At 31.9% G+C, this 14,471-nt stretch overlaps 1 protein-coding gene across 1 annotated transcript in view; it reads right to left on the bottom strand.

The window, feature by feature from the left end:
- The window catches only part of LOC117106896 (disintegrin and metalloproteinase domain-containing protein 22-like), a 25,740-nt gene extending 11,604 nt beyond the window's left edge, over positions 1-14,136 (bottom strand). Inside the window, exons 1-8 of the mRNA XM_033248413.1 lie at positions 13,988-14,136; positions 13,270-13,345; positions 12,644-12,731; positions 10,242-10,290; positions 9,329-9,416; positions 8,897-8,971; positions 3,871-3,951; positions 2,006-2,065 (exon numbers count right to left, since the gene is read on the bottom strand). Of these exons, the coding sequence (XP_033104304.1) occupies positions 2,006-2,065; positions 3,871-3,951; positions 8,897-8,971; positions 9,329-9,416; positions 10,242-10,290; positions 12,644-12,731; positions 13,270-13,345; positions 13,988-14,085 (615 nt within the window). The 5' untranslated portion in view covers positions 14,086-14,136. The remainder of the gene's footprint in view (positions 1-2,005; positions 2,066-3,870; positions 3,952-8,896; positions 8,972-9,328; positions 9,417-10,241; positions 10,291-12,643; positions 12,732-13,269; positions 13,346-13,987) is intronic.
- Between the last annotated feature and the right edge of the window lie 335 nt (positions 14,137-14,471).

The raw sequence follows: 14,471 nt of genomic DNA, 5'->3' as shown, positions 1-14,471 counted from the left end.
ATAGAGATGACGGTCTAGCCGCATTTGACGTGTCACCGACAAAGATTGAGTGTATTAAAAAACACATATGCAAGGTATTTCGGGACAACAATCTCATCTCACCATAGAAGCCAACAAATATCAGTTGATTACCTGGACATAACCCTAGATTTAAGAACCGGAACATTCAAACCATTTTCCAAACCCAACAATACCCCCTACATCCATCAACAAAGCAACCACCACACCGTCAATAATTCGTAACATACCAGAAGCCATCAATAGAAGACTATCCAACATCTCGTCTGATAAGGAATCGTTTGATACAGCTGCTCCAATGCTGTCTCTTATACACATCTAGATGTGTATAAGAGACAGGCGCTAGACGACGCGACGCCGTCTGCTGATTGTCGGTAGCAGTCTGAACGGATCGTCATTAAACGATCCGTTGCGCGCGCGTCGTCGTGTTGCGTTCTTCATAGAATCGCGTCGGCCGACGACCGTCGGGCGCAGTGAACAGTGCCCGGCTTTGATGAGAATCATAAAGTTGATGCTCGGAATAGTGTAAAATAGTACAGGTACTGTCCAAGTTTCTATTACCAAGTACCGGTAGCTGTTTACATTTTTTAAAACTAAAGGTGAATATTATTATTATAATATTGCCTATCGAGGCAAACACACTGGCAAACGAAACACGTTTATCCCTATATAACATGTCAATATTAGTCGGTTTTAAGTCATTTTAGCCGTTTGGAAACCGTCATTTTAGCCGGTTGGACGCCCGTTTGTTTATAAATCATAATGATTTTTGAGAAAAAAAAAAAACCCTAACGAAAATTAATAATAGCAACACCGAGGTATTTAATTTCTTTTTTTAAGAACTAGTCAAATTTTGTCCAGGCTCAGTGTTCTTATTTTTTTGCCGATTTAAGGCTCAAATATTCTTATTATGTTCTTATTTTTACACACTTTTCAAACATACAAAATTATTATTGTACAGCAGCAGTATACTACGTACTGTATTATAGAGGGTATTACATAGTCATATGTACTGCAAGTAAGATACAGATAAAAATTTGTTGGTTATTCTATTACCACATTTAACATTTTACCTTAGCCTCAATTTGTTCTTATTTTGTTCATAGTTTTAAAGCAATTTCAGCCTGAGTGTTCATATAAAATGTGTTCTTATAAAAAAAAATGAGTATCAGCTAAAATAAAGCCTATACTTTCTTAATACACACTACGGTACGTTCTAAACTTAGCTTAAACATGGATCTAGTTTAAATAAGTTTTAATTTTATGCCACTTTCCACAATAAAAACCCGTCTTACATAACGATAACATCAGGCCCGTTAACAGGGGGTGGGGTTATGGTTCGGGAGAACCCCCTTTTGTAGAAATCCCCCTCTTTTCTGGCGAAACCCCCTCTTTAAATTTCCAAAATAAGTCCTCCAACCCAACTAATGCACTGCAGACCCACCCAGACACAGACATTTTCAAACATTTCTACTTTTATAGCATTATTTAGACCCACAAAGCACAAAAATCCTCTTGCTTTGGGGGTTTCGCCGACACCACCAGTGCTTCGATTGTGGACCGCACGCCCAGAAAAACCCCTTGGAAGAACCTGGCTACGGGCCTGATAACATTGTTGAAAAATTTTCAGGACCGGATCCAGTTTCTACTGGAATGTAAAAATCACCAACCCAGGACCTAATTTGCAACTGTAGATAACCGGAAATGGCACTCTCAGACTTGAAATTTAAATATAATTTTAGGTTTTTTCCGCCCATTTTTTTTAACAATTTCTAAAATTTTAGTGGGTGGGGGGAGGTGGGTGGCGGCTTCCCCATCCCCTTGAATCCGCCACTGAATGAATACAATTATGATAGGGCGGTGTCATAAATGTGAGTGATGTAGAAAAAAAAAAGAATCGTTATTTTTCGTGAAAAACCTACATCTAGTGAAATTAATCAACAAGCTTTTACAACAACATTTGCAAGAAAATATTTGTTTGCTCTACCTGATTTTCAGCGCAACCGGAAGGCGGTTTGCAATTTTGGCACTGCTCACTTATCCGAAACTAGAAATATATAAAGATATTATATTGAGAGAAATCATTAATTTATCACACAAATTGATAGATATTAAAAGGTCCACATTTATTTTTGTTCATGCCTACCCTCAAAATATGTCTCCATTTCTCATAATTTATCCTAGACCAAACAAGTAGAAAAAGTGTCCTCCAAATGCTATAAAATGTTGGGATTTATGCGTTGTGTTGCAATAAGTTGTACTACACCAGTCTTTTAAAACTTATGCAATACTGTTGTGATATTTGGTATCCTTATAGGAAAGATAATGTTAACAAAATTTAACTGATTCAACGTCGTGCAACACTATTTATATTACATCAACCACGACAAGACGACACCTACAACAATCGTCTTTAATCTCTTGACTTTGCACAACGGAATCTACTAGGAACTATTTTACTGTACTTTTTATTTACAGGCTTTTATTTAATTACGTTTGTGATTCTTTCCTCCTTAGTAGCATTGAGGTCAGTCCTCGCCATGTTGAAAAACTTCTTGTAATATATTTTCATTGCTATTTCATAATTGATGTTTAGTGGTTATATGTAACATTATTTAATTTGTTGTTTTTACTTGTTTTGTATAATTAGAATTTTTATATTTTGCCTTTAAAATTGTAATTATTGAGATTTTTATACTTTCATTTAATTAATCTTTTGAATCTTTTTTAATGTCGATTTTGTTATTGTCCAATTGGTTGCTTAGTATTATAATTTTTCTTATATCTTATTGTATTGCTATTTTTATTACTATTGTTTAATGTTAAAGAAGTCGGAGTTGGAGGGGCACAACCTTCCTGGTGATAATACAGCTTTTGCCCCTCCTCAGCCTCCTTCTTTCTTTGTCCTTGTCTTTGTACTATTGCTTTGACGCTGAAGGGAATAAGGTAAAATTTAAACAAATAAAATTGGCTGTGAAGCATACAGTGCTCGTTACCTTATTTACTCTAGATTAATTTGAAACATAAACGCAAAAAAAAAACAAAAAACAAACGCTACACCACATTTAAGCCCATCACCAGTTATTGCCGAAGAACAATCCTTTATGGGTCAGCAACAGTGTTATTACTATTATTGCATATTTTCATGAGATGAGTGTCCTATAATGGTATCATTGAAGGATAGTATCACCAGGCTAAGATTTATAGCTATGTTAAGCAAATGGACGGTAATTGAAGACGATTGGTTCGAATCCTGATAGACATGATACGATTTTCTCAAACGTTTTACCAATATCGTTATCAACATCATTATTAATATCATTATTATCAATATCATTATCATTATCAATATCAATAATATTCATATCAATAATATTGATATCCATATCAATATCAATATTGATTATCAATAATATCCATATCAATATCAGTATCAATATCAATATCGATATTGATATTGAAATTAATATCAATATCAATAATATCCATAGGCCTATCAATATCAATATCATTATCATCATAATCATTATTAGGCCTATTATTATTATTATTATTATTATTATTATTATTATTATTCGTATCAAGATTGTGATAGATATGATTATAAACATACGAAGTTGATGTTAACGATAAAATATCATAAGATATTATTATTATTATTACAATTTCAATAATAAAAATAATAAGAATGTCTACAACATCAACAGCAGCACCAATAAAAACATGAACAATAAAAATATACATTATTTATAATTATAATGATTATAACTGAGATATTCAAATTAATAGTTGTTTATGAAGCATATACATTGTAAGCATACACTCAGAACTGAAAAAAAGAAGAAAACATACTTGGCAATTTAAACAGCAGGCACCACTAGAGCATTCTGCGCCTGTGCGGAATGAGCAGTTCTCGCAGCACATTTTACATTCCTAAAAATAACAAGAAAACGAGAATAAAACCCCATAATTAATTTCACATTTACATTTATAAGTTTCCCTAAATTTTGGTTGTAATTTGTTACATATTATTATAAATTTTTAGTGTTTTTTCGATTTTTTCATTTCTTTTTATTTTTGCATTTTTCTGACTTTTGAATATTATTGCTGTTTTAAAAAATTGTAACTGTTTTTAGACATTTTGTAAATAACATTCAATTTGGCCTTTGGCCACCATACAGTTATCAGTTTACTGTAGATGATATTTTGAATAAATAAAGTGATAATAAAGCCCCAGCCCTTGGATATTGCTGCTAAGGTCCACAAATCGGCAGTGTTAAAACATACACAAATATGTGCTGAAACGGGTGGCCATCTGATTGAAAGTGCTCAAAAATGTTTTTTCGTAGGTATCATTTGTTACAAGCTGGAAACAATCTGAATCCTCATCCCCAGCTCTTGCCTCACACAGAATGTGATGTTGCTACGCTGAATTTTGATTTAATTGCCAAGTTTGACCAGAAAATGGCAAAATTGTAATCGTTTTTACCCAAAAATCGTATTTTGGGTAAAAACTTGTAAAATTTCATTTTTTGGTCAAATTTAGCACTGAAATAAAAAATTCAACATGGAAACAGCCCATTCTATGTGAGCCAAGGCTTGGTAATGACAATTCACCAGTTTTTTTTTTTTTTATAAAAGTATGAGACAAAAAGTTTGTTAGCTTAGTAATTTTCATAAATATGAAATGTATTATTTAATTTAACCAATATACATATACACACACATATACATATATATACATATACATACATTTAAATATATACATATACATACATACATATAAATACACACACCATATGTATGCCCACCCATACATACACATATACCTACACACATTTAATAGAACATTTAAACAGCTCTCAACCAATTTCATTCTTTTTTTTTCTTTTGCATATAAGTCAAAATTGTAAATTGTAAAGGGAAAAACAACACCCATTTCATCGTTATTTACTGCTTGTATGTTTATCTCAGCAGTAAACCTCATTTTTTCATTCTGATGAAACTACTGTTTATTAGAAATGTTAACAACTTTGTATTTTAAATAAACATTTAAACTACACTACACATTGACAAATCAATCTATTTCTTAATAATTAAAATTAAACTTGCCTCATAGCTTCTACAATACAAGAATAAGTATACAAATTATAAAAGATGTATAAAATATTGCATAATTAATTCAACGTATAACAAGGGATGATTATCAGTACAGTATAAAGTGTAAAACAGATGTGTATAAGAGACAGCAGCTATACAAATCGGCCGATGGTGGAATGAAGAAAAAAAGGAAACGCATTTCTAGTCTCTGTCTCTGATATCAGCTGGTGGCGACAGTTAAATTGAATACAATTTGACATTAATTGGAAATTGGATGAATTAATAATCAAAATCAGAGCGATAAACTAATGATAGTCTAATAATATTATTATTAACGATGTATTTTATGAGACCCATTCGTATCAGGTACATCTGCAAAAAATATGAATGTCATTTTAGCTAACTGTGTAGATGAGATAATAATTACCGTAATTAACACCGTTCAGGAAGACACTTATGTAGTTTCTCCGATCTCGGAGTGTCTTCTGTATTCATCGGGAAGAAAAAAAATTATATGTATATTTTACATATTAGTAGACTCGATCGATTAAATAAGCCTTTGAAACCCATAAATTCTCAAAATTTTCGGGGCTTCGCCCCCTGTATCACTTTCGAAATCTTTTAATTTAAGCTCGACCACGCCCACTTTGCTTTCGTCGCCTCGTCGGGGCATTGCCCCCCCCCCCAACCACCTCGTCGGGGACCTCGGCCCCCCCGTCGGGCAAATGCTGGCGCCACCCCTGTCCTAAGGATGATTTAGTCACTGTTTATACCATGTCCAGCCATGTGTTGAATATTGTGTCCCAGTTTGGCACTCATCCTTTACTATTAAACAACCAAATGCAATAGAATTTATCCAAAAAAGAGGAGTCAAACTCATTCTTAAGGTACCTTCTTACCATAGCAGTTATACATGGGCACTCTCTTCGTGTGAAGGGATACTATTTGTCAGACCTTTGCTCTTAACATCTTTCGCTCAAAACGTTTCAATAAGTGGTATATTCATAATCAATCTACACATCACATGTCACTTAGAAATCAGCGCAAGTTTGAAGACCCTCTATGTTTTACTAAAAGGTAAAAGTAGCCTCACCAGCCTCATTAACCAGTGACTCAGTTTTCTGATTTTGTATTTCTGTTCACCTTGCTTTTTAATGCTTTTTATATTCATTTTTTCGAAAGCGGTTTTTGATCGTATTTTTGACGTTGACTCTTTAAGTGTTGTGACTGAATTGTTTATTTTGTATGTTTTTTTTTTATCGTATTTTTGATTTCATCTTTTCTTGACCGTTTTTAATGTAATTTTTTTAAATAATTTTAATATCTTTTGATATTTTGAAAATTTGACTGAATTGTTTAGATTGTAAGTTTTTATTCGTATTTTGATGTCTTGACAGTTTTTATTGTAAATTTTATAATGATTTTAATTCCTTTTTATATTTTGATAATTGTTTTTTTTTTATTGGTTTTAACATACATATAACAACATAATATAGTATAACGCAATATTACAATAAAAAATCTTATCTTCTAGTAAAAAAGAAAAAAAAAATTAGCATTTCCAAAACCAATATAATATACTGTACTGTGATATAAAATAAAATAAAATAAAAATTAAGTAAAAATTAAACTAATATATATATATATAGTCTCTTATACACATAAATAAATAAATAAATAACTAAATAAAAAAAATTAAAATAAAATTACACACAGAAAAAAAAAACATCTTCCAATTTACCAGTTTCATTTGCAGTACTTTTCTCTTAAGGCTTTTTTTTCCTATTTTACAGAAAATCATCATTCTGATGAAACTACTATTTTATTAGAAATGTTAAAAACTTTGTATTATTAAATAAACATAACTACAAACTACACTGCACATTGACAAATCAATCTATTTCTTAATAATTAAAAATAAACTTGCCTCATAGCTTCTACAATACAAGAATAAGTATACAAATTATAAAAGATGTATAAAATATTGCATAATTAATTCAACGTATAACAAGGGATGATTATCAGTACAGTATAAAGTGTAAAACCTTTTACAGCAACATTTATTTATTTAGAATTTCTTTGTTTCCAGTTACAGTAAAATGAAAGAAATATCAACTGAGTCAATGTAAACTACAAAGGGCTAACTTCACAACTGAGTTATTCTGACAACTAGAATAATATACACTTAACGACATACAATTTTTGGTTTAAATAAATATTATATATTTGAATTGTTCAGTATTGCATAAGGACTACTACCATAAATAAACACAAACATTAAGTAAATATAAATAATAATATTCAATATCTCAAGTTAACATATTTACTGTACTGTTTACTGTATCTTTTGGGTTTCATTTATTTATCAATCGTATTTTAACACATAAATTTCAGTATTGTATTTAAAGTTTCAAATAAAATAAGTGATACAAATAATAATTTAATTGCTTCTTCTAAGTTTCTCTTCTTTAAATGTAAGATAACAAATATTCTACTATATTGTTTTCTTTTACTGTTATTGTTTGTTACTTAACCACGGCAGTGAACCAAATTTTCCTTTTTTTTCTTCTTTCTTTTTTCTTTTCATTTTATATTTTTAAATATTCTACTATATTGTTTTTTTTACTGTTATTTACTGTTTGTTAATTACCGCAGCAGTGAACCCTATTTTGCTTTGCTTCAATCTCAATAGAGCTCTCTAATTCAGGGAATAATTGTTGTTTTTTTTTCCTTTTCCCTTCCCTTTCCTTCTCTCCTTCCCTCTTCCCTCCTTCCTTTTTTTTCCTTTTAATTTTCTTTTTTGAATTTTATATTTTTAATTATTTTACTATATTGTTTATTTTACCGTTATTTACTGCTTGTTTATGATGTTCAGCTGCAGTGAACCCTATTTTTTCTTTCCATTGTTTATATCAATAAACTCAATACTTCCAAGAAGAAAAAATATGTTTTTGCATGTGTTTCTGCAAAATGCGTGTTTTCATCCAAAATCACTTTGAAATGCGGGACCGTCCGCACGATTCGAGACGGTTGGTAACTATGCCCCACGGTTATCTTTTTTGATTTTGTCTTTAGGATGGACAAGACCTTGTTTAATTTTATTCATAGAAATGAAGAATGCATTTACTTTATACTGATGCAGTATTCTTCTTATTTTCTCAGATAGCCCTTTTATATATGGCAAACCAACACTGCCTTTGCTTTTTTCCTTATCGTCCTTTCTTCTCTTTATTACTCTGTTAATAGTCCATTTTCGGTAATTACAATTTCCAGGCTGTCTCTTATACACATCTAGATGTGTATAAGAGACAGCTCTATCGCTGTGCATTTCGCTTGTGTCCTTGAGCAAGACACTTTTTATCTGCATTGCTTCTCTTCACCCAGGAGTATAAATGGGAACCTGGTGCGGTTACCTGCTCCTGCGCTTATTACCAGCAGCAAAACTTAGCATGTGGACCCAATGACCAAGGAAAAAGAACTTCAGCGCTTCGTAACTGAAAAGAAAGGCGCTATACCAAGTAACAAGTAACAAGAAACAAGTACCATGCATGAAGTAAATAAGAGTCAGGTAAAGAACAAAAAATGATTGAATCATCAGCATACATATGAAGCTTACACTGGAGTGGGCGTGGTCGGGCCTTGCTCAAAATCTCTCGGAGGTGGTTATTTATGTTAATATTGAGATTAGATTTTAAACGGTGACTTTGACTTGCATATGTTTGTATGTGCATGTGAGAAACAATAATTTGCATTTTTGTTAATCAATAAAAACGCTTACTGAATCATCTGGCAGGCAATCACATTGTTCATTGACTTCAACAAGTCCATTTCCACAGGTAGCAGGGTAAGGTAACTCTCATAGAAAAGAAAAAAAGGCAAGTAAACTGATTTGTACATTCTATAAGTTCATTCACTCATTCATTCATTCACTCGCTCATTCATTCATTCTTTCATTCATTCAATCACTCGCTCATTCATTTGTTTATTTATAATCATACACCTTAAAAAGCTTCTTCCTCTTCATCAGTGTCAACATTATTATCGGTAGCAATTTCATCCTTTGTTTTCATGTTGTTGTTGTTGTTATTATTATTATTAATATTAATTCTATTCTTTTTATTTAGCCTATGTATTTTTTAAACGACCATTCAAAACCATCCTCTCACGTTATACTGTGGACATGACCTGTTTAACTCTTTTACTACACTACCTGTGAATCCATTAAGCAGGACTTCTCTCGTTGATTGAATTTGTTGATATTGCAGTTAGACACGCTAATGCTAATTGGGTTCTGCGAGCTGTGTTAAAATGAAACAAATTGATGTCACATAAACATTTTTTTATATATTTATTTATTTACTTTGAAATACAATGTAATTCAAAATCAACTCCAACAACTTTGAAAATATTTGCATCGATATTACATTATGTATTTATTCATATCTTTTCTCAAACTAACATAGGCCTAGTAGTAAATCATTAATCTTCATAGATTGGACTTTGACAAATGTAATTTCCAGTTAATATGCTGTATATTAATATAACAACGAAGGCACGTGTCTGATACCGTGTAAATTGCCCTCCAGTGACATTGATCGTAAACTGACAGGACAAGACAGGAAGAGTGCTTATTTATAGGTGAATATTTTACAGCACGGTATCGCAAATAACATTTAAATATAAACAAATGTATACAGGTAGTACGACAATCGCTTGACTCAAATCGATATCAGAGTACAGAACTGACAATTTAATATACTAATAATAATATTTAATATTTTTGTACTGCTATTATGTAAACTCCAATCAACACTTGTATGATTGCAATAAAGATTGATTTGATTTATACGAGCTATAAAGTCTTGCGGGAAAACACTAATTCTTTCTGCTAATAATGAATCAATATATCAATCAACTTTTTTGTATGGAAGCAAGAAAATATAATTTTATAAGATTTATTTAATTTCCCCAACAGAAAAATACAAATAAAATCATAAAAATAATAAAACAGGTAAAAAATATTTAAAGAGCAAACATTCAACGCTTAAGCTTAAAAGCTTACAACGTATGTAAAAAGAATACAGTGAAATGGAATTAGAAGTTGATCATTTTACATGCATTACCTTGTGTCAGCCATCATACACACAGTCTGTGCTTGACATTTGCAAGAAGCTAAAATAACACAAACATAGTTTATTATTATACATTGTTATTGAGGGAATCTTTTATTTAACTGCCTTAGGCACTTCTTGGCATATTGACGTAGTCATTGATACCGCACCTATAAATACATTTCCAATTCACGTATGTCATTATTACTACTGTAATGTGATGTTCATTTTCCATCACAAAATTATTTTACGGCGCCCTCTATTACTAACAAATATCATAATTGAAGCGCAAGAGATGCTCTATATTTCTATTTTTAATTTATTCAGAAACCTCATGTAAAACTGATAAACTTGAAAACTAAGAGAAAATTCAAATAATAAAAATTGAAAAGTTGTGAAATAGCTCTCTTCTGTTAGCACCTAAGTAAAAGATACATTAACAATGCTGGCGCAAGTGACATGCTGGATCCCTGTCTGGAGGAGCCGGCCACCATTAGCTGGATACATACATTTTTTTTTTTTTTCACATTTCCTCTAAATCTATCCTTAAAACATTTCATTTCTTAATATTGTTTTATTGCGTTAAGCATCGTTGTAGAGCACTCTAAACAATGATAAACGATAGGCCTAATTTGCAGTAGGCTTCCGTAACAGGTAAGGTGCAACCATCATGGAAAATTTGCGTCAATTATCGTTTTAGAACGCTCTGAGCTACGATAGGCCATGAGAAATAACTGTTATTTTTCTTCTATCAACCAAGGTGTCCTTAAATGATAATTTGCTAGGGCTTCAGTAGCAGATGAGTCTACAATCAATAAACATTTTCTCCATGGGTAGCATTTTCTATATTTGGAGCATTTTATGCAGCTGTACGTTCATGGGCGCAGATCATGGGGACACGTCCCTCCCCCCTCCCCCCCCCCCACGCCCCCCCCCCCCCCACGTTTCGACCACAATGTAATTTCATAAAGATGATGTCTGAAAGTTGTTGAAATCAACTGCATAAATAACCTAGGCTTTAACGAAAAGAGTACGCTACTGTACATCTTGCATTATAGACTCTGAATTACCTATAATACACGACTCGAGTGTACACATGCTTTGTTATCATTTGAGAAGTATTAGAAAAAGTATAAGATTTTCGGCACACGAAGTAGGTAACGTAAAGTAAATACATCAAAGACAATTAAGTTTTATTTTCTATGGTACAATACAGATTAATTAGATCTCTATGATAGCTGAAAATTGCTGATAAAGGATCATGGTGATGTTTTGATGATGAATTTTACTATATAAGAGTGTCATTTCCGGCCAGCTTGAGGTACTATTTTCTCAAATTTTCGCACGGGAGTGCATACGGTGTGATCGCACCCACTAAATTGTATTAAGAAAAATAATTGTTGTATTGTATTGTTGATATATTATTTCTATCGTTTGAACATAGTGCCGGTAGGATTTTTAAAGTATGAGAGTGCAACAGGGCACCTAGAGGTCCATATCCTCAAAATGTTCCCACCTCATCCCTAACCGGTGGGGCTGAGATGATGGAGGGCTCTCACGCATCCTCACAGCCAAATCTCTCATCAGCCCCAATATGGTACATCACACAGGTTATTTAGATCTCTGACTCCTGAAAATGGCTGAGAAATGTGTTCGTGCTTCATTTTCACTACAATGGTGATGTGATGATGAAGAATTTCACTGTACAGTATAAGAGTATCATTTCCGGCCACCAGAGGTGATTTACTCAAATGTTCGCACCTCAGTACCAACCACGTTGGTGGTGGGTGTAGGCTCACGGCTTTGAAGTAGGTAAAATAAAGTATTTCCATCAAAGAAATTGTTTTAAGTTTTATTTTCTATAGTACACCACACATATTAATTAAATCTCTATGGTTGCCGAAAATCGCTGATAAAAGATCATGAGAAATAATGGTGATGTGATGATGATGAATTTTACTGTAGGCCTACAAGAGTGTCATTTCCGGCGATCTAGAGGTACTATTTTTTTCTCAAATGTTCGCACCTCACCTTTCAAAACAGATCTGGGCCCTTGTGTACGTTTACAGAACAGACACATAGTGTCTTTGTAACTACAATACTCATAATACTAACATCAAGCCTAATTATTTTATGTTCAACTGCCATTATTATGTGAAAGGTTAATGAAGCGTTTAAACAAACATTCAAATGGCTTAATCTATTTTCTAGTTTTAAAATAAAATACAAGAGGAACTTGCACATCACAAATACAGAAAAACGGACTATATAATAACTATAAATAAATAACAGAAAAACTGTTTGGAATGTATGTTCTACGGCAAATTATGTTCATCATGATCTTTGTATTTATAGAGTCATTGTCACCATATATTTTATATTTATTCCAACTGAATAAATCAAAACGTACTTACCTGAGGTAAGATTAATGAATCCTAAATTTATTCCAAGTCCATACATAAGCTGTCGTGCTAAAGTCTGTGCGTCATCCATCGCCACGACCTAAACTTACGAGAAACAAATATTTAAATATTACTATAACAATTTCTATTGCGAAATATCTTAATATAAATCAATCAGCCATAACTATTTTTAGAAATATAATTCGTATGATATTAAGAATAAAGCTATGATGGCGGATTTATAGTAGTTGTGTACTACGGTAGTTGCGTACACACTGGTACACAGTAGTTACGTAGGCCTGTCAATGAGATGCTGAGGATATATTCTCATGACGTTGAACAGTTGTTGACTGCTGGTGTCTGAGATTCCAGAAATTCACTACAGGAGTTACATCGACAGACAATTGTCTTTGCAATGCATATTATTAAGATTAAAACACCATGCTGAATCATGTCTCATGACTGAGTAGTAGGCTATGTATTGTGATGATAATCAACATCATCATCATCATCATCATCATCATCATCATCATCATCATCATCATCATCATTCTTATTTTCTTTTGTTATAAATAATTACATATTAGTCTTATTTTTCTGTTTGTAAAGAACAATGTATTTTCTGATACTCTACTTACGTTAATTACACCACCTGTAAATGATTTACTACACATAGTATCAAAGGTAGATTCAACGGAGGGTGAAGAAAAAACCCTGAAATCATTAAATAAAAAAAAATAGTAGTCATGTCAGTTGGAAAAGTCGTATAACCCAACATTATGGAGTTATATTAAACATGCAAACAATTACTGTATACTTAAGTAAGTCCCACTGAATGAAAACAAATATACAGGTAAAGTGTTCTTTTAATAAGAAACATACACTACAAACATAATATAAGTAAATGATAGAAACAGTGCTCAGATGTTATATTCGTACATGATGTAAAGTACAATGATAGACCACAACAATTTTTAACTTGCTCAAGCACAGCGACATTTGGTTAGTCGTCATTTTTTGTCACTATTTATTGGGTTATTTCTAGGCATCACTCACCTCATACATTTTGCTTGGTATAACGGTAATCAAGGTAACAAAGTGGTCCTTTAAAACATCATATGAGTATTTAGGAACGTTCTTGGTAAAATATATATACATTTTATTAAAATATATATACATTTTATTAAAATATATATACATTTTATTAAAATATATATACATTTTATTAAAATATATATACATTTTATTTTGTTTTAATAGAGTTTGTTTCGGTCGGGTAACAACACAAATTTGGGTATTTATTGTTTGCCTAATAACGATAATTACATTTAAAAACTAAAAATGAAAAATACTTACCGAATGAGAAATACTGAATCACTTGCTGAATTGTTCATTATCAGTTCGAAAGACCTTAGGGTATCATTATTAGATATCGCTCCTAATTCTGACGTCATTGGAATAGTTTGAAAGTTAGACAAGATAATGCTAGTGTTAAGCTGCTTCTGAAAGATCTAATTTAATACGAGAACATTAAACAAATATTAAGTGTAATAGTTATCACTTATTGTACGTTAGATCATTAAGGAACCACCTTAGAGATTACTTCCCTTGCACTGGTAGTCAAATAGGTCTATATACAAACAGTTACATAAATACAGTGTTCAAATAAAAGACATAATGGTACATCTAGTGTAGCATATACCTCTAGATTTATGGAACATTCGTTGAGAGCTATGCTACACGATGTACCATCATGTCCTTTATTAGAACATTGTATTTACCTTTCTTTGATTATTTATATATAATTTTACAGTGTTAACGTCTATCTTGATATATATAT

Source organism: Anneissia japonica, unplaced genomic scaffold (assembly GCF_011630105.1).
Source record: "Anneissia japonica isolate Jap-2015-1 unplaced genomic scaffold, ASM1163010v1 scaffold1165_len1893470_cov193, whole genome shotgun sequence".
Lineage (NCBI taxonomy): Eukaryota > Metazoa > Echinodermata > Crinoidea > Comatulida > Comatulidae > Anneissia > Anneissia japonica.
Note: the sequence above shows the minus strand (reverse complement) of the source record. Positions and strands in the feature narration are given on the sequence as shown.